Source organism: Anabrus simplex, chromosome 14 (assembly GCF_040414725.1).
Source record: "Anabrus simplex isolate iqAnaSimp1 chromosome 14, ASM4041472v1, whole genome shotgun sequence".
Classification (NCBI taxonomy): Eukaryota; Metazoa; Arthropoda; class Insecta; order Orthoptera; family Tettigoniidae; genus Anabrus; species Anabrus simplex.
Genome location: NC_090278.1, coordinates 98,456,536 through 98,483,001, shown reverse-complemented (window position 1 = coordinate 98,483,001; position 26,466 = coordinate 98,456,536). Strand labels below are relative to the sequence as shown.

General features: G+C 39.8%; 1 protein-coding gene across 1 annotated transcript in view; it reads left to right on the top strand.

The window, feature by feature from the left end:
- The window catches only part of Mcm7 (minichromosome maintenance 7), a 55,674-nt gene extending 30,606 nt beyond the window's left edge, over positions 1-25,068 (top strand). Inside the window, exons 10-14 of the mRNA XM_067158528.2 lie at positions 3,369-3,550; positions 5,129-5,280; positions 13,009-13,109; positions 19,897-20,006; positions 24,750-25,068. Of these exons, the coding sequence (XP_067014629.2) occupies positions 3,369-3,550; positions 5,129-5,280; positions 13,009-13,109; positions 19,897-20,006; positions 24,750-24,951 (747 nt within the window). The 3' untranslated portion in view covers positions 24,952-25,068. The remainder of the gene's footprint in view (positions 1-3,368; positions 3,551-5,128; positions 5,281-13,008; positions 13,110-19,896; positions 20,007-24,749) is intronic.
- The last annotated feature ends 1,398 nt before the right edge of the window (positions 25,069-26,466 follow it).

Below are 26,466 nucleotides of genomic sequence, written 5' to 3'. Positions count from 1 at the left end.
ATGCTTTCCCAAAGCTTACATGCTACGCATGTCAAACTTACTGGCCTGTAATTTTCTGCTTTATATCTATCACCCTTTCCTTTATACACAGGGGCTACTATACCAACTCTCCGTTTGGTATAGCTCCTTCAACCAAACAATAATCAAATAAGTACTTCAGATACGGTACTATATCCCAACCCATTGCCTTTAGTATATCCCCAGAAATCTTATCAATTCCAGCTGCTTTTCTAGTTTTCAACTCTTGCATCATACTCTAAATGTCATTGTTATCATAGGTAAATTTTAATACTTCTTTAGTATTGGTCACCTCTATGTAGACATTATCCTTGTAACCACCAATCTTTACATATTGCTGACTGAATAGCGCATACACGCTCCCCTGGTTCATTAATGATTCCTGGAATGTCCTTCTTTGAACCTGTTTCTGCCTTAAAGTACCTATACATACCTTTCCATTTTTCACTAAAATTTGTATGGCCACCAATTATGCTTGCCATCATGCTATCCTTAGCTGACTTCTTTGCTAAATTCAATTTCCTAGTAAGTTCCTTCAATTTCTCCTTACTTCCACGCCCATTTCTAACTCTATTTCTTTCCAGTCTGCACATCCTTCTTAGTCTCTTTACTTCTCTGTTATAATATAGTGAATCTTTACCATTTCTCACCAACTTTAAAGGTACAAACCTATTTTCACATTCCTGAACAATTGTTTTAAACCCATCCCAGAGTCTGTTTATATATATTTATTTACAGTTTTCCACCGATCATTGTTACTTTTTAAAAACTGCCTCATGCCTGTTTTATCAGCCAAATGGTACTACCTAATAGTCCTAATTTTAATACCTTCCTTTGTTTCACATTTATTTTTGCTATTACCGCTTAGTACAATCACATTTTTCATAGCCCTGAAAATGTTATTTGTCATCCCTTGTGAAACAGACTTGATTTCCAACTCGGGTACGATCCGTCGCCACAGTTGCATGAATACAGAAAAAGGCCTTGAGTTCGTGAACTTTGTGGGATAAGTTGCACGTCTGGGGAGCCTCAGGAATGTTCAGTTTTGTTTGCCTATTAACAGCGAGATTCCTGAATAACACAGTCTATTTGTGCTTGTATTTTGCATTCCATTCAGAAGTTAGAAATTTATTTTGTGTTGAGTGGTACAGTGATGTGTAGCGAATATTTGTTGCATCATACTGCGGCCTATATCTGGGTTAGGAACATAATCGTGTGAAATTAACTAGCGTCTTGTGATAGCCTAGGTATACGGAAAAAGTGGAATTCCTTTCTAATGAAGACAACCTTAAATGTTTCCACAAAGTGGACTGACATCTAGAGGTCGCAAATGTTGAACTTGCACTTTAGAGTTTCGATCGATAATATATGGTCGTAGTTTTCAAAATGGTGGGCAAAGTCGCACATGGTCGAGTGTAACCTCCAGTTCATTGCCTAAGAGTGTGATCTGAAGATAGTGCTCCGAAATAAAAGGCTTCTACTAATTTGTTGTAGAAAGAATGTTATTGTGCACAGGTTTTCATATTTGTAGTTTGGTATTTTTCACATCTTTTAATACTTTCCTCTCATCTTGAGAAATGGTAGATTTAGTTTTCACTGTACTCGCAGATACGAGACGTAAAATGACCTCATGTCCAGAAAGTACGTTTTCTTGGTTAACACGTTCAGTTTTGTTGTCTGCTGCAAGAAACGTGTTAATGAGGTTTTACTGTGGTCATTCGAAGGCTTGTCTTGAAATAAATTGTCCTATATAGGACGGTAGGCTTTAGAGGAGAACATTTGGACAAACTATATGGAATGCCAGGCTGTACTTATTATCCATTCTTTGTCATACATAACAATGACATTTTTAATAATGCAACATAAAATTCTAATTATTGACAGATTATCAGGAAATCACATAAATCACACAATCAAATAAAAGTTATCAAGAGCTGCACCTATTCCTTTGTATGATACCTGACATGCAAACCAGTGTTTAACTTTCTGCACCGTGTTGTCGTCTTCTGTTTTGAGATTTTTGAGGGATGATCAAATGGTCTGACCGGTCATACCTGGAATCAGTGTGGTCCCCTTTTAGTAGCCCGCATATTTGTTTTTAAGATGGCCAGGTGCTTGAGCTTCCCTCCACTTTGCTCTGGCATGTCGATGACAGAGATGTATTTTGGTCTGAGCGATTGACTCCACCCATATGCTGGTGCATGTAAAATACTTCCTGGAAGGTTATTAATGTCTACATCCGATTCATTATCGGGAGATGAAATAAAAATGTCAAGAGCAGGGAAAGGGTCATCTGCTTTTCTTTTTCTAACATCTCTTAAGATTTCATCAAGGTTTAGTGGCTTTCCTCTCTCAAAACCAAACACAATAGACTAATCAGATAACGTTTCGGGTCGGTTGGCTGCTAAGTTTTGTAATAAAATGTAGCCGGTATTGTGTTGGAACGAACTTCCTTGTATTATCCTACCGTCTTTTATATAGGATAGTCTAATTTGAGCAGACATAAAGGCCTTCTAATTAGAAATAACTTATATGTAACATAATATTATGCTGTATTGATATGTTAACGGTGTAGATATAAAATATCACAGTTGTATATTTGAATAACAGAAAATAATACAAAACGCTTGCTGTAGCAGAGCAGATCTTGTTACCTTCCGATCAGAACACAATTTGCACAACGGTGTCAGCACTTACAAGACTGGAACTCTCATATGACAACAAAACATCATAAGTGTATGAAGACAAGTCACTTGCTGGGCAATTTTTTAACTAGACTACAATACCAAAACATATACTGTCCTCCATATAGGACAGTAGCATTATCTGGGCTAAGAGATACCAAATTGTAGTTTTTTACTGGTGGTTATACGTATACGCCGGTCCCGCGGTGTAGGGGTAGCGTGCCTGCCTCTTACCCGGAGGCCCCGGGTTTCCCGGGCAGATCAGGGACTTTTTTACCTGCATCTGAGGGCTGGTTCGAGGTCCACTCAGCCTGCGTGATTGCAATTGAGGTATCTGACGGTGACGTGGCAGTCCCGGTCTAGAAAGCCAAGAAAAACTGCCGAGAGGATCTGTCGACACCTCGTAATCTGCAGGCCTTCGGGCTGAGAGCGGTCGCTTGGTAGGCCATAGGGTTTTGCACCCTGGGCTTTGGTTTGGTTTTTTTTTTGTATACATGTTTTCAATTTGATCATGGCTGAAGAACTAATGTAGCAAGTAGAAACTAGATATAATATTAATGTAATGGTACTGAATAGGCGGACCTTTCTCTAGCTTTTGATAGTGTTATGACACTGAGATTGTGAATTTGTAATTTAGGAGAGACTACATTAATGTCGTGTTGACAGGCTGGTATAATGACGAGTCTGAACGCTCGTGTTAGTATCCTGGCTGCGGCGAACCCTGCCTACGGCCGCTACAACCCCAAGAGGACGGTTGAACAGAACATCCAGCTCCCCGCCGCTCTGCTCTCCAGGTTCGACCTCCTGTGGCTAATCCAGGACAAGCCCGACAGAGATAATGACCTCAGGTATAGTACCAGTCAATACTGTTGGGTTCAATTCAGTGTCGCTAACCACACACTTTAGGGACCCTACTTACCGATATGAAGCTTAGTCATGGTTTATTTCGTGACTTGTGAGAGAATTATGTATTGCTGAAATCACTAGTGTTACATTTGCGGGTATAGTTAAAGCACATTTTCTTTTTCTGCGGGAGTGTAAATCTGTTTGGCTAATACCAGGTAAGTATAGTTGTGGTATTTTCGAATAATGCATTTGATAACGTAGATAATGTTAAATGATGAATGCAGCATTTTATTAATACGGTCTTATTTTGTCCAATTTGTATGTATAGAATTCAGTTAGAATGTAAAAGCAAGAAAAATCTGCAAGAATTCGTTTGAAAAGCAAAGCAACATTACGTCCTGTATAAAGATTATTTCACGTAACTTGACATTGTCTTGTCACGACTTTCACACTTAGCCTTTGTGTATTCTTATTGACATAAAGTGTACGTGCATGTACCGCATTTCTCCGACTCCAAAACTACCCCCACTTTTTCCTTCAAAATTTTTTTATCAGGCTTAAAAAGTGCTTTGCGGAATCATATGAATGCCTTTCTTGTATGTACGCATTTTAGACTATCTCCACCTTCGCCAACGCCGAACATTGGCTTTAGTTATACTGTATTTTCTTGCAGCTGGACAATTATTCTTTATTCGCGCGAGTTTCATAACCATTAAATTAAAATTAGCATCATAATATCGAAGAAGACCTGTTGAAAATTTGCCGGCAATACCTGTTCCACGTGTCTTTACAGTACGACGATCCATCACAAAAATATTCCTGCTGCCTGAAAACTGTTAATTCTTGTGTCAACTTCAGTAGATGCCTTATAACTCTCCATCGAGAAGGCACAGCCTTTCTAAGAATTCAAAGGCACGCCAGAGGCTAATACAGGGACATTTGTTTATCTCTTCAGGGGATTGTCGCTCGCCCAGTTGGCCACGCTGCAAGCCTGTCTTCCCCCAAGTAGAACGTCATTCTCTCTTCACTACTTCCCGAGAACCAGAGACGATGTAGCCTGGTAGAGTTTTATGCACGCGTGCGGGAGTAAGAGAAGCGGCGTGGTTCCCGTGGTCGCGGATGCAAGACAACCTTTGATTTTTCAAGAGATTCGGGAAAAAAATGTCTTTGTACGGTTTCTCTTCAGTCCGGCAAGTAATAGCAAATTTCAAGAAGGGAGCTCAACTATTTACACAAAGAATACTGTTATAGTGATGGTATAACATTACTGTATATTGAGTCAGTTTCCTTAATGAGCTTGAAAACAGACTAGGAAGTATGGATATATTGCTTCATTATTTACTTGGGCAACGGAACCTTCGTTATTGATACTTACACTGAGGTTAGTTTATTGATGGCGTGTGGCCTGTGAGCGTGGGGTCCTGCGCGAGTGGACTAACCACTTAGCCGTGGAGTTCGCCTGCAGATTACTTAAAATAAATTACTGTATCACACCTGATACTGACTGCTATTAACATTTTTTAAACAGTTTGACTTCTTGTAGTTGCCTAGCTTGTTAAAGATGAAGGTCGTTGTTCCAGGCTGGCCCACCACATCACGTACGTTCACCAGCACAGCAAGCAGCCGCCCATGACGTTCCAGGCTCTGGACATGAAGCTGATGAGGAGATACATTTCTCTCTGCAAGCGCAAGGAGCCCGTCATTCCCGAGGAGCTCACCGACTTTATAGTTTGTGAGTGACGTTAACTCTCCGTATCAACAGGTTTCTTTCCATTAACTCTTTTACTCGGAACGCCTTGCTTGTAATAAACAAGTTAACATAGGAAAAAAATTACTTTTCTTAAAATCTATAAAAGTCATTTGAAAACAATAAGTTTGAAAAATGTTGCCATTGATGCTTTCACGGCCTGTACTTGTAGACACGATACTGTGTAGGCTTTTGGTCTTATGCCGTGTCAAGAAAATAAGGTGAAATTCTTTACGTTTCGCAGAGAACTGTGCTCTGCGTCATCAGAAGGAAATCTCCACTGTCCACGAGAAAGGTTTCTTAAACAATGACTTTATAATGGAAGTGGAAATTGTCACCAGATGGACGTGGCACGAAGCGGAAGCTGACGGAACTACGGAGGGTCACATAACGCTTGTACACAACATATGACATTGACACAAGCCTGGCGATGGGGAACGTACAAACTACCAATGTAAATCCTTGATGGCTGGCAACCAGGGGTTACTTAATTAGTAGTCAGTGTCCTTGTTGAAATTGTTAGGATTTCTGCGCATTTCCATAGCTTACGAGTAACTACAGTAGAACCTCGATAATTCGAGTTCGGTTAATTCAAAATCCCGCCTAATTCGAAGAAGGTCTCGTTCCCGGTAACATGAGATACAGTTTTGCATGTTTTTTAAATTGTTTAATTCGAAATATGGATAATTCGTAATTCGAAGTACAATGTCGGCCCCATTACCGAAATTTAGACTTTTAAATCGAAACTGCCTTTACATTTTAAAACGGTAGTATGTTACAGAGTAATTTCAACTCGAAATTTATCCGCGTCATAATTGAACGCGTGTTTCGGAACGTGGAGTGGTACCGTAGCTTTCCGCATTTACACTCACTTCGGTGGATCTATAGTGCGCTTCATGATTACTAAGTTGAATGAAATCGGAATTCTTTTGTATTCAAACTTTTAAGGAACGCCGTAATATCACGCAACGGGCAGTGTGCGGGAAAACAGAATCCGCGAACACTGGCGATGCCGACAGTTGACGCAAAAACGTGGCTCATATAATAGATTCGTAGGCACCGAACAGTATTGTCATTGGCGATGAAACTGCAATGCTTTATTTTAATGCAAGCCCAAACGATCTTATGGTTTTAAAGGAGAAAATGCCAGCCGGGAAATCGTGCAAGTGTGTAGTGCGTTGCAATGCACATGGAAGTGAGAAACTTCATCCCCTCGTCATAGGAAAGATCGATAAGCCACAATGTTATGGGCATCGGGCACTTTCTATGCCAATACAAAGCATCTAAAAATGCAAACAGTACAGAAATCCAAAAAATAATGCATTTGCACAGGGGAACCGGCATAATTTATCCTCGTCTTTGAATCGTGTGATATTCTTCTTTCGTTGTGTGAGGTTATGTTTGTAAGTTATTTACCCAAGTGCATTATTTGAACATTGTAAACGCACTTTGCTGGATACATGAAATAGTTTTTTCCATGGCATTTGAAAGGTTTAAACCGTGAATCAAGGTGACTGCATGTATTAATGAGTCTTAGAATACTTTGTGATGCGGCAAGTGTTTACATTTCTGAAGTACGAGAGAAGTCCCATGGCGGGAAATCGTACAAGGATAGTCATCGGAAAGTTCGATTTTAAGAGCATCGGGCACTTTTTGTGTAAATACAGGGCATCTAAAATGCTTACAGTATAGTAATCCAATGAATAAAGTACTTGCACATGGGAGCCAGCATAGATTTCTCGTCTTTGAATCGTGCTTTTTTTCTTTCTTTCTTTCTTTCTTTCTTTCTTTCTTTCTTTCTTTCTTAATTTCTTAATTTCTTTCATTGCGTGAGGTTATGTTTGCCAGCGAGATATTCAAGTGTATTATTTGAATACTGTAAATGCACCTTCTTGGATACATTTTGGAAATAGTTCTTTTTTCATGGCATTTGAAAGGTGTAAACTGTGAATCAAGGTTAACTGCATGCAGTAACGGGCCTTAGAATATTTTGTAACGCAGCGAGGGTTGATACTTCTGAACTGCGAATTGGCGGTTAATTCCAAATCACGTAATTCGAAGTCCGATTTTTGAGTCCCAACGACTTCGAATTAACGAGGTTTTACTGTATTCTCATTTTGGTTCCGTATTTGGAGAAAACAGTGGAAAAGCCGGAAGGGGTATCCAAGGTTTCTCGGGAAATAAGAAAGGAGATCAGCAGTTACAAATTTATTATATAAATGATGTAGAAATAACAACAATAATTAAGAAAATTTTAACAATAATTAACATTGTAACATTATATTTCAACACTTGGCCTTGAGCGAAAGATTGCCACCGGCTGTGTGAATAAAAAGTAAATAAGTAAGACTGTTGTCTTACGACAGCTGTGAAAATCAGAGTACAATATCTGAATGCTTAAATTACCTTGAAGGCTGGTTAAAAAACCAGACCGATTAAGTTGAATAATTATGAGCAATTAATAAGATTAAAGCTATCAAAATAACAAAGTTAAATGTAGGAAATTTGATGAGAAATTTACGCTGTAGCAGGACAGTTCTGGAATTGAATTTTGGCACACAATTCTCCGCCGGGGAGTAGTGAGTTCAAAGAAAAAAAGAGGACCTTTAGTTCAGTAACTCCATTAATCATTTAAGAGCCGCAGTTAATAAATTCGTAGACGATCCAGCCGACATCTGGATAAAATGTGTCTATGGACACAATGAGCTAAAACAGTCATAAAAATAATTCAGTAGATCCTGGAGCAAGAACCAGACCCTAAGCTGGTGTTGTTTTCATGCTCAAATGTAAGGTACGAGGCCGACACGGCCACGTCAGTGCGGTTAGCTGGCTGGCAGTCATACTTGGAGCGAACCAGACCTGAGCAAGAAAGCGAGGTAAATGACCTCGAATTGACTGCAGCAAGGAAGACACGCTGAAGAAAAGTAGCTAGTCCATATGCAAAGTAAATATGTTTCTTAGAAATACAGCATAGTAGCTGCTGCAGAACACCAGCGGCGATTCCGGCCAAATCCGGAATGATAAGGCGAAGCATACAGGCAGGCATGTCGCTTAAATAGCACCAAGGAAAATTCCAGATGCGACGCAACATAGTACTGCAAAACTAACATAAGTAATTTACAAACTGTGCATGGAAAACTTAACAAAAAATAACTAAATAGTAAGAAAAAGAGAACCCAGAAAGAATATCTTTAAAAGTTTACAATTAATAAATATAATCAGTACAAAATACAAATAACGAAAGGATCCAATGAAAGGACAAGAAAGCGCGGAAGGATACACTTCGGTACCAATCAAAAGAAAAGTTGCCAGTGACGTAAACAGTCATGTTAAAATGCTGCAACCAATCAAAAACCCAAGAAGGAATGACGTAGGGCAGCGCAAAAGTGAAAGAAAATATACGAACAGAGTTCGTTAAGCTTGTAACATGAGTGTACGTCGAAGGAAACTTATAATCAATTAACGAAATGTAGCCAGATCGAAAAAAGTAAATAAGGTAAGAACAGCATGTAACATAAATTTAGAGAAATGGGAAAGGTACCGAAAACAGCGAAAGTTATCAACAAATGGTACGTTCATGAACGCATGAACCAGTATTGAAGTTGACGTATGTCTCATATATTATTACAATATTTTTAAGTCCACCTGTTAAATACAATACATACAATACAATACAATGTATTGTATTGAACAGGTGGACTTAAAAATATTGTAATAATATTTCCATAGCTTCCCGTATAATCCTGGACCTGTAGTGTCTAGTGTGGGTAAGAGCTCGAGCATCTTGGAACATATCATGACCCAAGGATAGAGCGTGCTCAGTTACTGCCGATTTGTCTGGCTGTTTGAGAGGAATATTACGTTCATGTTCCTTGATACGGGTGCCAATGGACCGGCATGTTTGGCCGATGTATACCTTACCGCGAGTACAGGGAATTTCATATACCCCAGGATGTAAAAGTGGGGACAATTTGTCCTTGTTTTACTCAGACTGTGAGCAATTTTAGTGACGGTGCCAACCACAGTTTTTATATTGTGTTTGCGGAGGACCTTGGCAATTCGATCTGTGGTGTTGTGAATGTAAGGCAAGTAGGCAGTTCCCTTCACGTCTTCCTTCTGTGAGCTTTGCTTCGTCGTTTCTCTGGGATGCAGGACTCTATGAATCTGCAAATCGCTGTAACGATTACCCGTGAACGTGACTTTGAGCGTGTCCATCTCCACCTGGATATTTGATGGCTCACAAATTTGTCTCGCCCTCTTGGCGAGTGTCGTGAGAATGTCTTGTTTTTGTGCTGGATGATGGTGAGAATCTGCATGAAGATAGCGGTTTGTGTGGGTAGGCTTACGATAGACGGTATGTCCTAAGGAGCCGTCCGTATTCTTTCTTACTAGAACATCCAAGAAAGGAAGGCATCCGTCCGACTCCATCTCCGTAGTGAATTTTATTGAAGGATGTTGCAGATTTAAGTGGTTTAGAAATAGATGAAGTTTCTCAGGACCTTCTGTCCAGACCACAAATGCATCATCAACATACCTCCACCATATCATCTCTAGCCTCCTCCTCAAAATACTCCATAAAGAAATTACCCACTACGGGCGAAGGTGGACTTCCCATAGCCACTCGTAAAGATTCCCACCCCGCAAGAAAGAGCTGGAAGTTATGCAGTGGTAAAACAGATTAGTAATGTCCTCAGGGAACAGGTGTTCAATGAGAGACATGACCCAGTCAATCGGTACTTCAGTGAACAAGGACTCCACATTGAAACTCGCCAAAAGTGCATTAGGTTGAAAGGTTATGGTTGACAGCTTGTTGACGAAATACCGAGAGTCCCTGATGTATGTTTCAGTAGTCCTATGTGTGTCTGAAGCAATTTGCTTAGGTATTTAACCAGAGCATATGTAGGAGAACCTATTGCACTAACAATAGGTCTACCGGGCGAGTTGGCCGTGCGCGTAGAGACGCGTGGCTGTGAGCTTGCATCCGGGAGATAGTAGGTTCGAATCCCACTATCGGCAGCCCTGAAGATGGTTTTCTGTGGTTTCCCATTTTCACACCAGGCAAATGCTGGGGCTGTACCTTAATTAAGGCCACGGCCGCTTCCTTCCAACTCCTAGGCCTTTCCTATCCCATCGTCGTCATAAGACCTATCTGTGTCGGTGCGACGTAAAGCCCCTAGCAAAAAAAGCAATAGGTCTGAGGGGAACATCTTTTTTATGGATCTTAGGCAGTCCACATAATTTAGGTGGCACCGCATCCCCCGGGGACAGTTGTTTAGCCTCCTCTTTTGGAATTGAAGATTGCCTTAAGAGCTTCATGGTGATGTTGGACATGTGAGCTCAGTCTGTAAACAGGCTCTATAGCCGGGATCTTATTGTTATACTCGTCAGTGTCCGTAACCAGCTGAGGGGGAAAAAAAATTAAGTTCTGTAAAATTGTCAGTAGTTTTGGGGGGATACTTGTAGTATAAAGTCCCATTACCACCACATGTTGCCGGTAAAGCAATCTGTCGTCAACTTCACCTGAATTGTCGCTTGCACTAAAGAAATCGTTTTCGCAAAACAATAAATTCTCTTTGAGTATCATTTAGCAAAGAACACGAAACACGGGGTGATCAGGAAGCCACTAGCGTTGTTCTTTTGTCTCCAGTTGAGCCCTGCAGGGACTCAAACGATGTGCAACAGGTGTCGTTGGGGAAAGCTGCACTATCGTGAGTATGTATTCGGGCAGACAAAGCAAGTTTATCGCTGTGACAGCAAAGAGTGGCCCTCTGATGAGCAACACTTATGAGGACTGGGATGAAAGTCATCTTAATTCCGATCATGGCGGAAGTGAAGGTGCATTCCATTGGGAAGAACTTCACACAGTGCGGAGTAGAGTTAGGGCCTCTATGTCTGTAGTATGTGGAGTCTTCTCAAGGGTTAGACTCTGCTTTCAGTGAGCAGTTCACAGCCGAATATTCTCCCTTTCCGAACTGTTCATTCTAAAATATGTGTCAGTTTGTACGAGGTACATAAAAATGCTCTTTTATCCATTTTTTGTTTTGAAATCCACTCATTTTGAAGCAGTGTACACAGTACAATCGTAATTATTGCATTATTCTCCATCTGTCAAGGCTTGCCAGTTTGCCTGAAAAGGAAACGGAAGACTCCGGAGATTGTATAATTGGGCTGTCGTGCCAACAAACAGTTCTCCGGCCATTGCTAACCGGTCAGTTACGAGCTTTCCTTTGCCCAGTGTCAATAACATACAATATATTCTTGTTGGGGAACGCGGCGGTGTAGCGGCCTGTCATTCCCGCGACTGTACATTGATCCCTGATATTGTGGGGGTAGGATATTCAGTTGAAAATTCTGTAATGTTAGGAAGGGCATGCAACCGTAACTCCCTGCGCACAACTCTTTCATGCCCCTGAGCAAGCGGGATAAGGTGTGAAAGGTGATCGTGCTGATTATAGTTAATATTATTTCGCATCCGGCAAGAATCATTTGTTATTTCTGCTATAATTGCAATATACTCGCACTTTGGGGTACAAAGTTAAAATAATTGGATTTTGGATGTTCACCAACCAAAAACCAGTGCGTTAGACTACAGAAGCTATCAGGAAAACATAGTTGTCCCACTTTGCCATTTAGATGATAAGTCCCCTTCTCCTGTAATTCTGGAAAGGGGTTCTGGGCGTCCTTCATGCTGGCTCGCGACAGGCAGGGCCTCATAAGTGAGGAAGTGGGCAGGCGGCTGAACGCAGGGAAATTGAAGAAACAGTGGCAAGCAGAAACAGCGCATGCTAACATAATGAAGGGAAGATGCCACCGAGGTGGGTCGCGCAAGAGGACGGCCATGTCAAGTTTACTGTTTGGTCTGGCCCGTGTGAGTATGAATGGCCTATTCCAAAATTTGCTACCTTTATGACCCATTTTATCTAGAACTACTAAATGCATCTTGATGAAACCTTTGCAGCTTACTTATACCTGATTCATACACTTATTCTAGTTTGTTTGATGTACATATTTTTATACATTAACCGGCAAAAAGAGTGAAACGCTGTATTTCGGGCAAAATTTAATGTTAGTCCATTTGAAATCTTGTATAAATCATAAGTTAATTGGCCCATATGAGAAGTTTCAGCGCAATACTTGATGAACATTACACGCCTTTTGATGAGAATAACGGCAAACAGGTATCTTGCTGTGAATTCTCAATTATTTGTAGCCTTTACTCTAGAGCCTCATCATTCCCCAACTTTATATGCTGATTTTTATGAAATTCTGTTAGCCATATCTCGTGGCCCAGCGTTGATTTGGACTACGCATTAAAAATTTAAATTCATCAATATTTTGATCATAGCTGGTGCGGTAGAATTGTATAAGAGCTTCAGTGATTGTAAATAGTATTATCTATAACTTATGTAGTGTTTATCTTTGAGAATTAAATTTTTTGTCCTTCCACTGAACTACCACTTCAAGTGGCCTGAATAAAATTAATTATAGTCTAGATTGTATTACCTTACTCCCCGAAATTGAATACAGATTTTCATTAAATTCTGTTAAGTTATTCTCTCGTGATGCGCACACATAGGTACAAACAGAGATGACAGAAATACCATTCTGAGCTATGTATAGTGTATAGCTTCATACCTGTTAGTTGAGCCTGCTGCTAGATTAACTTCATAGAAGTCTTTTGTTGGACTGTGACATTGTGCTGTATTGTTTCAGCTGCGTACGTGGAACTGAGGAAGGAGGCTCGTAACAACAGGGACATGACCTTCACCTCTGCTCGGAACCTGCTGGCCATCCTGCGCCTCTCCACCGCTCTGGTGAGTTACAGCATTACAGTACTCTCGATTATCCGCTTTGTGGAGGTCTACTGTACGGTCGAGTCCTGTTCAATTTATTGAACAAGTGTCCACAGTATTATTTGTTGGTGTTAACAGTGCATTTGAAACACTTCTCTTGGAGCGTGAGTGAAATGAAACAACAATCTGTAAAACAGACAAAATCTTTACAAACAGGGGTTTACCAGAGCAGAAATTTCTTGCATACATTGATTCTACAAACCAGGCTAATAAAACAGCAAATGTCTATCTAAATTTCCAAAATTGGTAATGAAATGATGTTTTTGAAGTAATCATCTTAATTTACAGTTTCCAGCTTCCCGGCTCGGGTTGTGAATCAAGGACCTCCATCGCTCTCCACCACTCTTCTCCGTTTTTGAGTACATCTGGTTTTCCTTCCCTCTTCTTTATGCACTCCCACACAGAATGTGTCCACCTCTTTCTCGTGGTCTCTTTCCTGTTAACTTCTCTGAAAAAGCTCTCTCTCTTCTCCCATTCTCATCATATGCCCATACAACTTTAACTTTGTTGTCTTGAAGTTTCAAGATTGCTGTCCTTTTCCTTCTCTTTTCTAATTCTAATTCTATCCTTTCTGGTCTCGCCCTCGATACCTCTCCATTGCCTGTATTCTACTCTCCTCTCGTTTCGTTGTAGTCCACGATCCAGCTGCATAGGTTAGTATGGGTTCATAATAGGTTGTGTACAATATTTTTCTTACATTACATTTTCATCGGCATTGACAATATTATTCTGTGTGTATGAATTGATTATATGAGCCACGCTTTTTTGCGAGTTGTCGGCATCGCCGGTGTTCGCGGATTCTTATTCTCCGCACACTGCCTGCTACGTGATATTGTTGTGTTCCTTATACAAAAGAATTAAGATTTTACTCGAACTTATGAAGTACTCTGTAGACACACCCCCAGCACGCTATGGAAGATGCTTCTGCCATGACATGGATAAATTTCAAATTTAAATTACTCTTGAATTTTGAATTAAAACTCTGAATTTGGGTAATGGGACCGACATTGTTCTTTGAATTTCGAATTATCGGTATTTCAAATTAAACCGTTTAAATAACATGCAATACCGTACCTTATGTTTCCGGGAATGAGAGCTGCTTCGAATTTTGAATGAACCGATTTTGAATTATCGACTTTCTACTGTACTCAGATATGGAAGCAGTCACCTTTTCTTGGCATCAGCAAGCTCGGGCATCGAGAATTCCTGTGGATGGTAACATTTTTCGTGGTAAAGTTCGAAGAAAGGGTGTCAAAGAATTTTCTGCTTTGAATGGATGGAATTCCCGGTTTAAGGAGTGTCGCAGGCTGGTGAATAAAAAGCTCGCCTGCAAGAGTGCTGCTGTTGATGGTGGTGGGGGACCTCCCAGAGCTGGTTGACGGATACGAACTAAAGAACAGTATAACACTGATGAAACTGGTCTATTTGTTTACCAGATCACACACTAGATAGTTTATTGCTTCCACCATCAAGTACAGGAAATGTACACTAGGTATTCTCACTATTAACAAAAATAATCTGTAGACATCTCACCCATAATGCCTGAATCATTAGAAAAATTAATTTAAATACCTATATTAGATTAGTTTTTGAAATATAACATTCTACAAACTCTTCTACACTATAAAATGCATCTCTCCTTAAAAATTGTGACAGTACCCTGTTAAATGAACTTGTCTAATGTTCGAATTGGTAGTGGAAGCAATTGTACATATTAAGCTGTTGGTAACAGTGGCTGTTCGTGCTTTTACTAAGCCTGGAGTGAGGAGTATCCAGATCATTCTTGTATCTTGTGCATATGAACTGTAGATCTTTCTTTAAATTTGGAAAGATTCTATTTTACATGTATAATATTTGTAAGAATATATAAACAGTGTACTGTCATAATTTTTAGGCCCACAAAGGAAGTTTTACATGAGTCTCTAAATTCTAATCCAGCAATTAGATGAATTGCCTTTTTCTGCCAAATAAATACATTATTTGATGTATGACAATTGCCCCATAACCTGATCCCATACAGTATATGAGGGTGAAAGAAATCATGATAGGATGCAAGTAGCACATCGCAAATGATTAAGGTTTTTAGTTTCCGCAGCAAATACCACACCCTGGCTAATCTTTTACAGAATTCCAAAGTATGTATTTCCCAGGTAAGTGTTTTATCTACAAGTATGCCTAATAATTTAACAGCCGGGCTGAGTGGCTCAGACGGTTAAGGCGCTGGTCTTCTGACCCCAACGTGGCAGGTTCGATCCTGGCTCAGTCCGGTGGTATTTGAAGGTGCTCAAATACGTCAGCCTCGTGTCGGTAGATTTACTGGCACGTAAAAGAACTCCCGCTGGACTAAATTCCCGCACCTCGGTGTCTCCGAAGAACGAAAAAGTAGTTAGTGGGACGTAAAGCAAATACCATTATTATTATTATTATTATTATTATTATTATTATTATTATTATTATTATTATTATTAATAATAATAATTTAACACCGGGCGAGTTGGCCGTGCGGTTAAGGGCGCGCAGCTATCTCGCATCCGGGAGATACTGTTTTCGAATCCCACTGTCGGCCGCCCTGAAGATGGTTTTCCGTGGTTTCCCATTTTCACACCAGGCAAATGCTGTGGCTATACCTTCCCATTCCTAGGCCTTTCCTGTCCTATCGTCGCCATAAGACCTGTCTGTGTCTGTGCGACATAAAGCAAAATAGAAAAAAAATTAATAATTTAACAGAATTATGGCAGTCATTATTTACAGTGTGATCCAAGGTAAATAGCATATTTTCTGTTTCAGTGACATTAATAGTTAATGTATTGTGATGAATCCAGTTTTCAGCCATTTTAACAAATGTGTTGACTTGGTTTTATAGTGTTGTGATATCAACATTACTGTTTAGGAAAGTTGTATCATCAGCATATAGAACTGATGTGCAGGGAACATTACATTACTTATGTACCAAAAACGGGAAAGGCCCCAAAACAGACCCTTGTGGGACACCTGCTTTAACAGTTTCCATACCGGATTATTTTATCACTTATTACCACCATCCGTTTCCTTTGAAGATAGGATGCCATTAATTTCAGTTCTCGGCCCCTTACTCCATAACTGAGCTTACGAATTAAGATTTCATGCGATACACAATCAAAAGCGTTTGTCAGGTCAATTAATGTAGCACCTGTAACTGTTTTATTTTCAAAATTATTTAATGTCTTTGATGACACATTCAACTGCTTTTATCGTTGAATGACCCTTTTTAAATCCAAACTGTTTGTACAGTAAATTATTTTTGAAGAAGTACTTGTAAAGTAAAGTAAATATACAGGATTCAATCATTTTACTCAGAAGTGCAGTAATTTTATGGCACATTCTATCTCCCTTTTCAAAGATAGGTATCACTTTAGATATCTTTAAACACTCTGGAATATCACCTTCTTTAAGCATGAAATTTATTTAAAAAGACAATGGCATCAATAACTGCCTTGATTGTATTGTCAGAGAGACCGTAAATATCTTGGGTACTAAGCGAATTCCAATTTGTAACAATACTTGTGACTGTTTGCAGATTTACTTCCTTGAGGGAAGATCAAAGTTATGTAACCATTCTAAGAAATGATATTTACTTGCATCCCCATCTGATGAAATGCTATTATCCTAATCACATGTGAATTGATAAAATACCTGTTACACTTACCAGGTTCTAGAGGAATCACATCTTTGTTATCTGAAGTTTGACTAGCACTTCTTATGACGGACCATGCAGCTTGGCATTTATTGTTTGCTCTTTGGATATACCTGTCATTTGCTGCATGTTTAGCCTCATATTTTTTTTTTTTAAATATAATTTCCTGTAGTTTCTTAATATTTATCCTCTAAATTATTATTTAATTTATACTTATTAAACCACGAACCAACCACTCTGGCGTAGCAGGAAGAGAGGTGATACTCCCACGTGGTGCGTCCCAGGGGGTGGATAGGGGGGTCGTAACCGGCTTGCTAGCGGACTTGAGGGAAATAAAATACCTCTCGCGGATCAAACGCACAACCCCCTATGGGTGGGGGACGCAGGCAAAGAATACACCCACGGTATCCCCTGCCTGTCGTAAGAGGCGACTAAAAGGGGCGATCAAGGGATGATTGTATTAGAACCATGAAACTACTTGTGATTAGTACCAGCACGTGGGGAACACCATGGGTCGCTTTTGCTTGCACGTAGTACCACTATGTTAGGTACCAAATAGGTTTGAGATTAGTAGCAACAGAGTGCGTTGCCGGCTTCTACAGTACCTATGATTAGTACCCACTATGTGAGGAACACCATAGGTTTGCACTGCCTGTCAATGGTGCCGCCGTGTGTGAAACAGCATAGGTCTGTATTCCATTTGCGAATTTGATTACCTGTGAGTTGTACCATAATGTGTGGAATGCCACAAGTCTACGCTACTTTTGATTAGTACCACAACATGACAAATAGCATGGTTTTACTTTCCTAGCGATAAGTACCATTGAGGGGCAGATGACTTGGATTTTGGACCCCTTTATACTAAAAGCATCATCGATTCAGTATTGTGCTTTAGGAGGAGTCCCTTGGTCATTAATACCATTGTTTAACGCTAGTTTTTGTGAATGTGAGGCATCGCGGGTCGGATCCACTGATTCTTTTAAATTCATGTCCATCCATTCTTTCTTCGTCCTCACGTTTTGAATTCCGGTCAGTGGAGGATTTTGGACTTTTAATTTGTCATTTCATTTCATCTCATTTCGTACCATTAGGGGCAGATGACCTTGTAACGTGATGTGTATTGATTGGGTGGACCAAAACCTAACATTGTTTCTTAGTTTTAACTGTATCAATACGGATCTATAAGATCAAGTTCGTAAATTGTACTGTCTGTTGCATTACGATTTCTTCTGTGATTTAATGTGTTTTGGTGTCATTTTTGTATTTGTGCGTTGTGATTAGCCTACTTGTTTATGTGACTAGACCTGTTACAACCTATGCTTATGTAAGAAGTTTTCAGCAATCTTTTTTAACTGCCACAGGTAGATAACACCAATATAATTGGTCCATTATTGGTCACTATAAATTTTCCAGCTAACTCATTCTTGTTGCCAGAGTTTCGGCCCAGGGTAACTATTTGGGCTCATCAGTTGGTAACTAGCACACCTACCCAGCTGTATGGCTAGTGCATACCGTGGAAGCTACTGTGTAGGTTACTTAGAGCCACCAACAGAGAATTTCTCTTTTACAAAAATTGATGCTTGCTAGGCCACCAGACGTTACAGAAATCAGAAATTTCAAGCTAACAAGATGCAAACTACTCCTGTTCTTCTCCCAGTAGAACCTTTAATCAGCTGCAACCTAGTATCCTCAAGTCCAGAGAATGCTCGCCAGCCATTCGGTGCGAGAACAACGGGACTCGTACATCGTTCTTAAAAATAATTATATTACCTCGATCTTAGTTTTTCATTTTCTTTCTGTTTTAGACTCTTCTCGAGCACTATTTCACTCCACATTTCAGATCTGCTCTATTTTTTTATCTCTCAAGTTGTGTTTATGTCCAATATACCTCACTACCTATCTCTTGAGAGTTCCCCTAGTTCAGATGGTCCTGTTACACTTTCAAATTACACAGCCTCGCACGTACAGGATTGACAAATAGAGCAAGGGAGGTCCATCTATTCAATACTTCCTTTCCTCTGTTTGTCAATATGAAAGAACATGAAGTTTATTAAATCATCATTATTTCCCTTTATCCAGCTGTAGCCGGGTACAGGCAAATATGGTTCCTCTCTATTTTCTTTGTTAGGGGACGCCCTAACATTTTCCGAAGCAACATATCTGCTTTATCCATATAGGCTATTGTTACAATGGGCTCGCCACACCCAAAATCATTTTATACCTACTGCCAGGTTCAAAATTAGGCCGCCCCTAACGTGGAGTTAGACGCCGCTGCTCTATGTACGGGGTCCGGCTCCATGCCTAAATGGTTACCGTGCTGCCTTCGGTCACAGAGGTCCCGGGTTCGATTCCCGACTGGGTCAGGAATTTTAACCATCAATGGTAAATTTTTCTGGCATGGGGGCTGGGTGTGTGTGTTCTCTTCATCATTTCATCCTCATCACGACACGCAGGTCGCCTATGGACGTCAAGTCAGAAGACCTGCACCTGCCGAGCGGAACTTGGCCCCGGACACTCCTGGCACTTCATTTTCATTTCATTTTTTTCATATGTACGGGAATGTTAAATTTCTACTACACAAAATCTTGTCAGCATATCAAGAAGTTTTATGGACAGATAATTTTTATAGGGTGAATATTTTTTAATTAAGTGCATCTTTTCATGGTAACAGCAGTATTTTTGCCTTTCACAGGCATTTTGACATATTTCACAATATTGTCTCATCGTTAAGACTTGAAGCGCAACAGTGTTTAGTTATTTATACACAATATTTTCAACACAACTATTTTTAACCTTCAAATGTACAGCTATTATAAAGTTGTAATTTTGTCCTGAGTTTTTTGTAGCTGAGGATGCCCTAAAGTAAGGATGAAACATGTATTAATTACTGTATATTCCTTTCAGTTGAGTGAATATCTTGTATACTATTGAAAAGGTGGATCTCTCTCAAAAATAAGGTATTTTAAACACTGAAAATGTTGATTTGCGTAGGAGTGTATAAAACTTACAAGACAGTAGAAGAAGGCTCGCTGTCGATAGCGGTGACTCACGTGGTAATTATTCTGTTGTGCACAGGCCCGCTTGAGACTTGCAGACAGAGTGGAGAAGGAGGACGTCAACGAGGCCATTAGGCTCATGGAGATGTCTAAAGACTCGCTGAACCACACCGAGGACAGGGCTGGAAGGTGAGGTTTATACCATTCAAAATGATTCAGACAAACGTTCTTAAAGGTTTCAGAAATACCTAGTCAGTAGATAAAAAACAAAGAAATAGAAAATTGGTGTACGGAGCATTTTGTTTAAAAATTGAAATAGAGGCGCCATAATTTCTCAATTCAAACTAAATGTAGACCCTTTCTTTATTTGGAGTATATGACCTGTTGCACTGAATTTAGACTAAATCGTGCTTTAAATGAACGAATATTGAAAATTCAGTAGGGACCGCCGTTCAATTGTGATTTGCATGTTGACCGATACAGTTCAAAATTTTTACGCTTGTATTAGCCTCGTATTTCCTGATGAGTTTAAATGTCTACTCAGATTCGTGCTACTTTAACATTTTGTATTAGAGTTTATCTGAATAATGGGAGTTGTTTTAAAAAGGAAATAGCGAACATAAAATTTGCATATGGGTTTAGTGAAATATTGTTGGCTCCCATTCTCCATACATGCACGGCTCTTTGTCCTCTTGTGAGTCATGTGGCACAATTCTGGGCAAAGTGATGCTGGCCTTGGCCAAAGATTTTCTTATTATTAATTTTGTTTGTCCACGGTATTCGTGGAAGAGATCGCCTACCCCGAAGCTGAAGTATAGCTCTCCTTTTTCTATACGGTCATAAGTGGTTGGAGGGAGAATGCGTGGTACCAGAAGTTGGTAATATTTTCATACCCTTCATAGACTCAGCCCAACAAACCTTTCTCTTGTGAGCTAATATATAAATGAAATGCACTAACCCTTGTGCTTTCAAGGTAATGGTCCATCACTACCAGCCTTTATTGTTATTTCATTATTTACACGCCAGGCAGCAACATCGCAGAATAAGAGCACAGTTTTGACTCGCATTATGCTGAGCGGAAACTGCCGGCTATCCGTATTTATCAATATCCTTAGAGTTTAAAACATGTGCTCTCTGGAGTTTGGTTTCTTGTTTACCTTGTGTTTGGTGGCAAAGATGCGAGCATTTCTCTCTGTTTTTGTTTTGTTGGTGATACTGATTGCAGTAGAACCTCTATTATATGTTCCTGGAAACTATGTTTTCCTATATTATTCGTTCAAATTATGTGGTTCCGCGAGCATCCTAATTAAATCACGTTCTAAAAATCCTGCATTATCCGTTCCTCGACGAAATGGTTTCCCGAATCAGCCCTCCAGAAATTTCAGTCCCATCCTCGGTCACGCGTTTTTCAAGAGACTGTATCTCACAAGAGGACGGCTATGGGATACTTACAGATATTGGTGTTTAACGTCCCGTCAGTGCGGTAATTCGAGGAAGTGCTGAACTATAGAAACAATAATAGCAGCAGGAGCAGTTGGTCTACACTGGTTGTATAGACTCTTCAGAGTGATATGGAGAGAAAGGACTGTTCCAAAAGTGGACAGAAGGGGTCATTATACCAATTTTCAAGAAAGGAGACAGGAAGCAACGTGAGGAGTGACACTGATACCTCACACAGTTGAGATCCTTGAAAGAATCTCGGATAGACGAATAAGAGACAAAGTAGAGGGAAAATTGGCAGAACACCAGTATGGATTCAGAAGAGGCAGGTCCACATTGACCGAATATTTACATTGCATCAAATGATGGAAAGGACATGGTAGTAACGTTTCTAGATATTGAAAAGGCATACGACAGTGTCCCAAGGAATTTGAAATGGAAAACATTGACAGCGGCACAGATTGGGAATGAAACAATGCAGATGGTAATAGCAAAAGTGGATCAAACTGAATGGTTCAGAGTTGTATTGTATTGTCTCCCTTACTCTTCATTATCATCATGGATAGAATTCTACACATCACGGAGAAGATGATGGGCGAGCACGTAAAGTCTATGTTCTTTGCTGATGACATTGTAGTTTGGGCGGATAATGAAGAGGACGTACAGACACAAGTTGATTTATGGAATGCGGAGATAAGAAATTTTGGAATGGAGATCAGTACTGTGAAAAGCAAGACTTTGATCGTGACGAGAGGTAACAGAAAATCCAGGGGAGTGATAAAAATAGGAAATTAACCTCTTGAAGTAGTGAAAATTTTTTAATATTTGGGCAGCGTGATATCACAAGATGGAAATTTGGATGGAGAAATTGATTTAAGAATACAGCAGTCTGCAAGTTTCTACCAGTGTGTGAGAAACATTGTATGGAACAAAAGTGTGCCAGTGAAGTGTTAGAAGGTTTTATACTCATCCTATTATAAACCTATACTGACCTGTGCTTCAGCAGTCTGGACGTTAACTAAGCGGAAGCAAATCAAGATGCAAGCAGCTGAAATGAGGTTCTTGAGGAGCGTGCGGGGAAAGACAAGATAGAATATGAAATGAGGAAATAAGAAGTGTGGGAGTGTGTAAACTTCAAGAAGAGATTGATATAGCAAAGCTAAAATGCTTTGGACACATGAGAAGGCCAGGAGAGAGAATACCAAAGAGAACATTCAAGGATACAGAGACCAGAAAGAGGCCCAGGGGACGTCCTAGAATGAGATGCAGGAGCTCTGTTGTGGACTGTATTGCAAATAGAGGAGTCGATAGCAATAAAGTACTGGAAGAGGAATGGTGGAAAGATCGAGTAAGGTGGAGGGCCCTACCCAGAGAGAATCTGGAAAACGGAATGGATGAAGAAGAGAAGGAGAATACTGTACCATACTGCACTAGCGATCGGCGGTGAACTTGCATAAGGGACAATCTATAAGCAGAGTATGTCCACAGCAATTCGAAGGAGACAGAACGCATTTCGACAGCTCTACTTCTAGGCGGAATGAGTTTCTTCAAATGTTCATACTATCAAAACGTCTACATTATGTCTAGGATTAGGTGTTTATTTTTTATTTTATTTTTTCACTTTTTTGGATTTTATTGCCGAACAGGTTTTTGGCATTTCCCTCGGGGCACTGTGTAGTCGCTGAGCATTCAGGCAGGAATCGAAACTGCTCCTCCTCAATACAAATTTAGTCTTTTAATATTATCATATACGATATCTATTAGGTTCAACCTTTTCAATACTAATTACGTGTTGATTTTACAAATACCTTTTATTCAACTTGGGGACCGGTTTTGACATATATAATGTCATCATCAGCCATAAAATGAATCACAATACTTTTGATTATTATGTCTTTGCTTATATAAAACTGCAGCCTTTTTATTTGTGTACGTTACATTTAGAAACTATGTATCATTTCGCATTTGTACAGCTTGCCAGCTGAGCTCAAGGTCGCGACGGAAGTGTTATTAATATTTTTTCTCTTTTCAATTTGATTGCGATTAGTGACAGGCAGAATTGAATATAATGCATTCCAGAACTTACATTCGAAACCATATTCTGAGTTCCACATGACCTTTAATGGTCGATGTAGGCCAAATATATGCGGTACAAGATTTCCATAAACTGACTACGAACAGTATACCGGTGACTAAATTACAATGGAAGATTTTAAAAAAAAAAGGAATTTCGCCATCTTGTTGGGCACTTTGGTATCTAATGTGCTTTATTTTATTAGATTATAGAATTAAAAACTACTTGTGGTCGATTGTTGTTTAGCTTGGCGTTACGGGTATTACATTTTTCAAAGAGTTTGGCTGATCAAAGTTGCTGAACTGAAAGAAGTTTTCAGAAGAAACTGACAAAGTTTCCCCGGTAAAACTTGATGTAAAGAATAGAGATTATTAAGTCACGTGTCGGTAATTGATGTTTGAAGCCGGCCCCAGGGTCTAACTTGCCTGCTTCTCGCCCGGAGGGCCCAGATTTGATAGGTCAGGCGTTTTTACCTGGATATGAGGGCTGGTTCCAGGTTCACTCACTCCACGATTATCTTTAATTGAGCACTATTTAATTGGTGAGATGGCGACCGCTGTCTAGAGAGCCAGGAATAACGGCCGAGAGAATTCTTCACACTGACCCTGCGTCACCTCGTAATCTGCAGGCCTTCGGACCAAGCAGCGGTTGCTTGGTAGGCAGAAAGCCCATGGGGGCTGTAGTTTGGTTTTTTTAATTTTTTTTTTAAGTATACATATTTTAATTTTGTAATGTTTGGCCAAATTGTTGATGTTTCATTCGTTCCCGGATTTTCTATTTTCCCGTGTGTGTTTGTGGGGTGGGGTTTTTTCCCCTCCAAAAACTGAGAATCGAGGTTCCACTGTATATAGTGAAATTAAGCAGTAACTTAGATGTTATAAATTAGTTTACATGCTAGTTCACTATTTAAATAGTTTCCTTAGGTAATTAGGTGCGTGTTGTTTGATATAGTGGATGTAGTTCATTTAGGTTAGGCCTAGTTATTTATCGCGTGTCATGGCTTGACTATATCGCAGAATATGTTGACAATTATTCATGTAATGCTGTTTCTTTGTCTGAATCAGAAAATGTAGATAGGGTGATAATAATCCAGTACAGGTATTTTATCCAAAATGGCTGACTTTTTCAGTGATACTTTGTTTTATACAGTTTAATCTGTCCTTGGATCTAATGCCCAAACAATAATATAACCTTGCTACTGACGTCAATCACAAACTTGCACAGCTAGCACCATTTTTGAAAAATTCAAAACTTTCAAAATCTGAAACTTGTAACTTTGTTTCCACATTTATTTTTAATTGAACCCTTCTGGTTTAGGGACAGTGATACTTATTGATTTGCTGGTGTGCCTCCCATGTGGGTGACAGTTGTCAGGTGTTCGTTCGGATGAAGACAAAGAGTCGTTCTATATTTTGTAGACCGCAGACAGCAGTGGACAAGATCTTTGCCGTGATCCGAGAGCTTGCGGGCGACGAGAAGACGGTAAAGCTGTCGGACGTGATGGAGCATTGCACGAGGAAGGGCTTCAAGCCGGACCAGGTCGAGGAGTGTGTGGAGGAGTACGAAGAGCTGAACGTGTGGCAGATCAACCAAGCTCGCACCAAGCTCACTTTTGTGTAGTGTAGACTTTCACTCAGCTGATTAAAAGAATCTCGTGACTGAAGTACCTTAAGCAGAATGTCAATAGGAAAGCCGTAATATTTTTTTCTTATGTTTGTGAGATAAATACTTTTATGTTCAAACTCCTTTGTTAGCAAATTATTCTCCTGGTCACATTCTCCCAAATTCCTCTCTCCATCCTCAGTAATTGTCTGTGACTCCATATTTCCTGAAATTCAGACTTTTAATTCTTTTTATTTTTATTTTTTTCAAGTGTTCTACGATGCAGTTTAAATTCAGAATTGGCGTCTCCGAAGACCGTAAAAGTAGTTAGTGGGACGTAAAACAAATAACATTATTATTATAAAAAATTCAGAATTTTTCCTCATCACGATAGTGTTTTCTGGAATGACCCGGGCACTTTGGTGTGCTTCTGAGTTGCTAAGCTCAAGTGTTCCTTCATTTTACTTCATTTTTAGTGTACAGTTATGACCACTGTATTTTAGTTTGTTTTTGTGTTGTGAGATTGCTAAGCATCATTACTGTTCCAAGACAATAACAAGATGAAAATCCTTCTTGTAAGGTTGGTGGATGAAGTCTCCATTCTTCGCGCAAGAGCTCCAGTTGTCAGTAGCTGTGCTTGCCTATAAATTGCACTCTGTCTTCCTTTGGTCCTTCTACCTTCCAGTTTCGCTTCAAACAGGATGGTGCACCAGTCAAAATTATAAAGCAAGTGGCATTCAAAGCTATTTCTTCTCATGTTTCAACGAAGGTACGTGTCTCATTTGATCTTTTGAGACTGTTGTGAGTCGGGTAGTCTTAAGAGTCTGTGCCAGCATCACGTCTGAAAAGCCTCGAGTTCCAGCACTTCTCCTTTCCACAGGATCCGTGTGTCTGAACCTTAGCTTACAACACTCCGTACAAAACATTTTACAAAATGCTTTTGTATCTCCATCCTGATTGTCTTAGATGTTAGTAGACACTTTGCTTTGCCTGTGCAGCCCGGACATTTACTTCTCCCGTACATTTTCCGTCCATCAACACGTTGGTAATTTGGTCGTTCTCCCTCGTCAAGAAATGCAGGGTGTAAATACTTATAAGCAAATGCGCATATGTGGAGCTGAATATTATAAGTTTTGGGAATGGAATTGATAGTGGTTTCGGCATGTTTGAACGAACAGTATCACAGTTGATGGCAAAGTAATTAGCCTTTACGTTGCTGTGCCCGTGATATTACAAGCGAGGCATTCATCCAATTATAACTGTGTAATACTTGCAATATTGACATCAGAAATCATTCAAACTCCTAGGCCGATGTCCCCATCCAACGCATTATTAATTATAGACCTAGCCCTCTTTATAAGCCAGCACGATTTATTCAGAAATTTCTTATGAAAAACTACATTGGACAGACTGGACGCAACTTTGAAATTAGATACATGGAACATGTCAACGCCATCAAACATAACAGGTTTTCAGCAGTGGGTCAGCATATTCATGAAGCAAAACATAACTTTTGTACTATAGATTGGGATA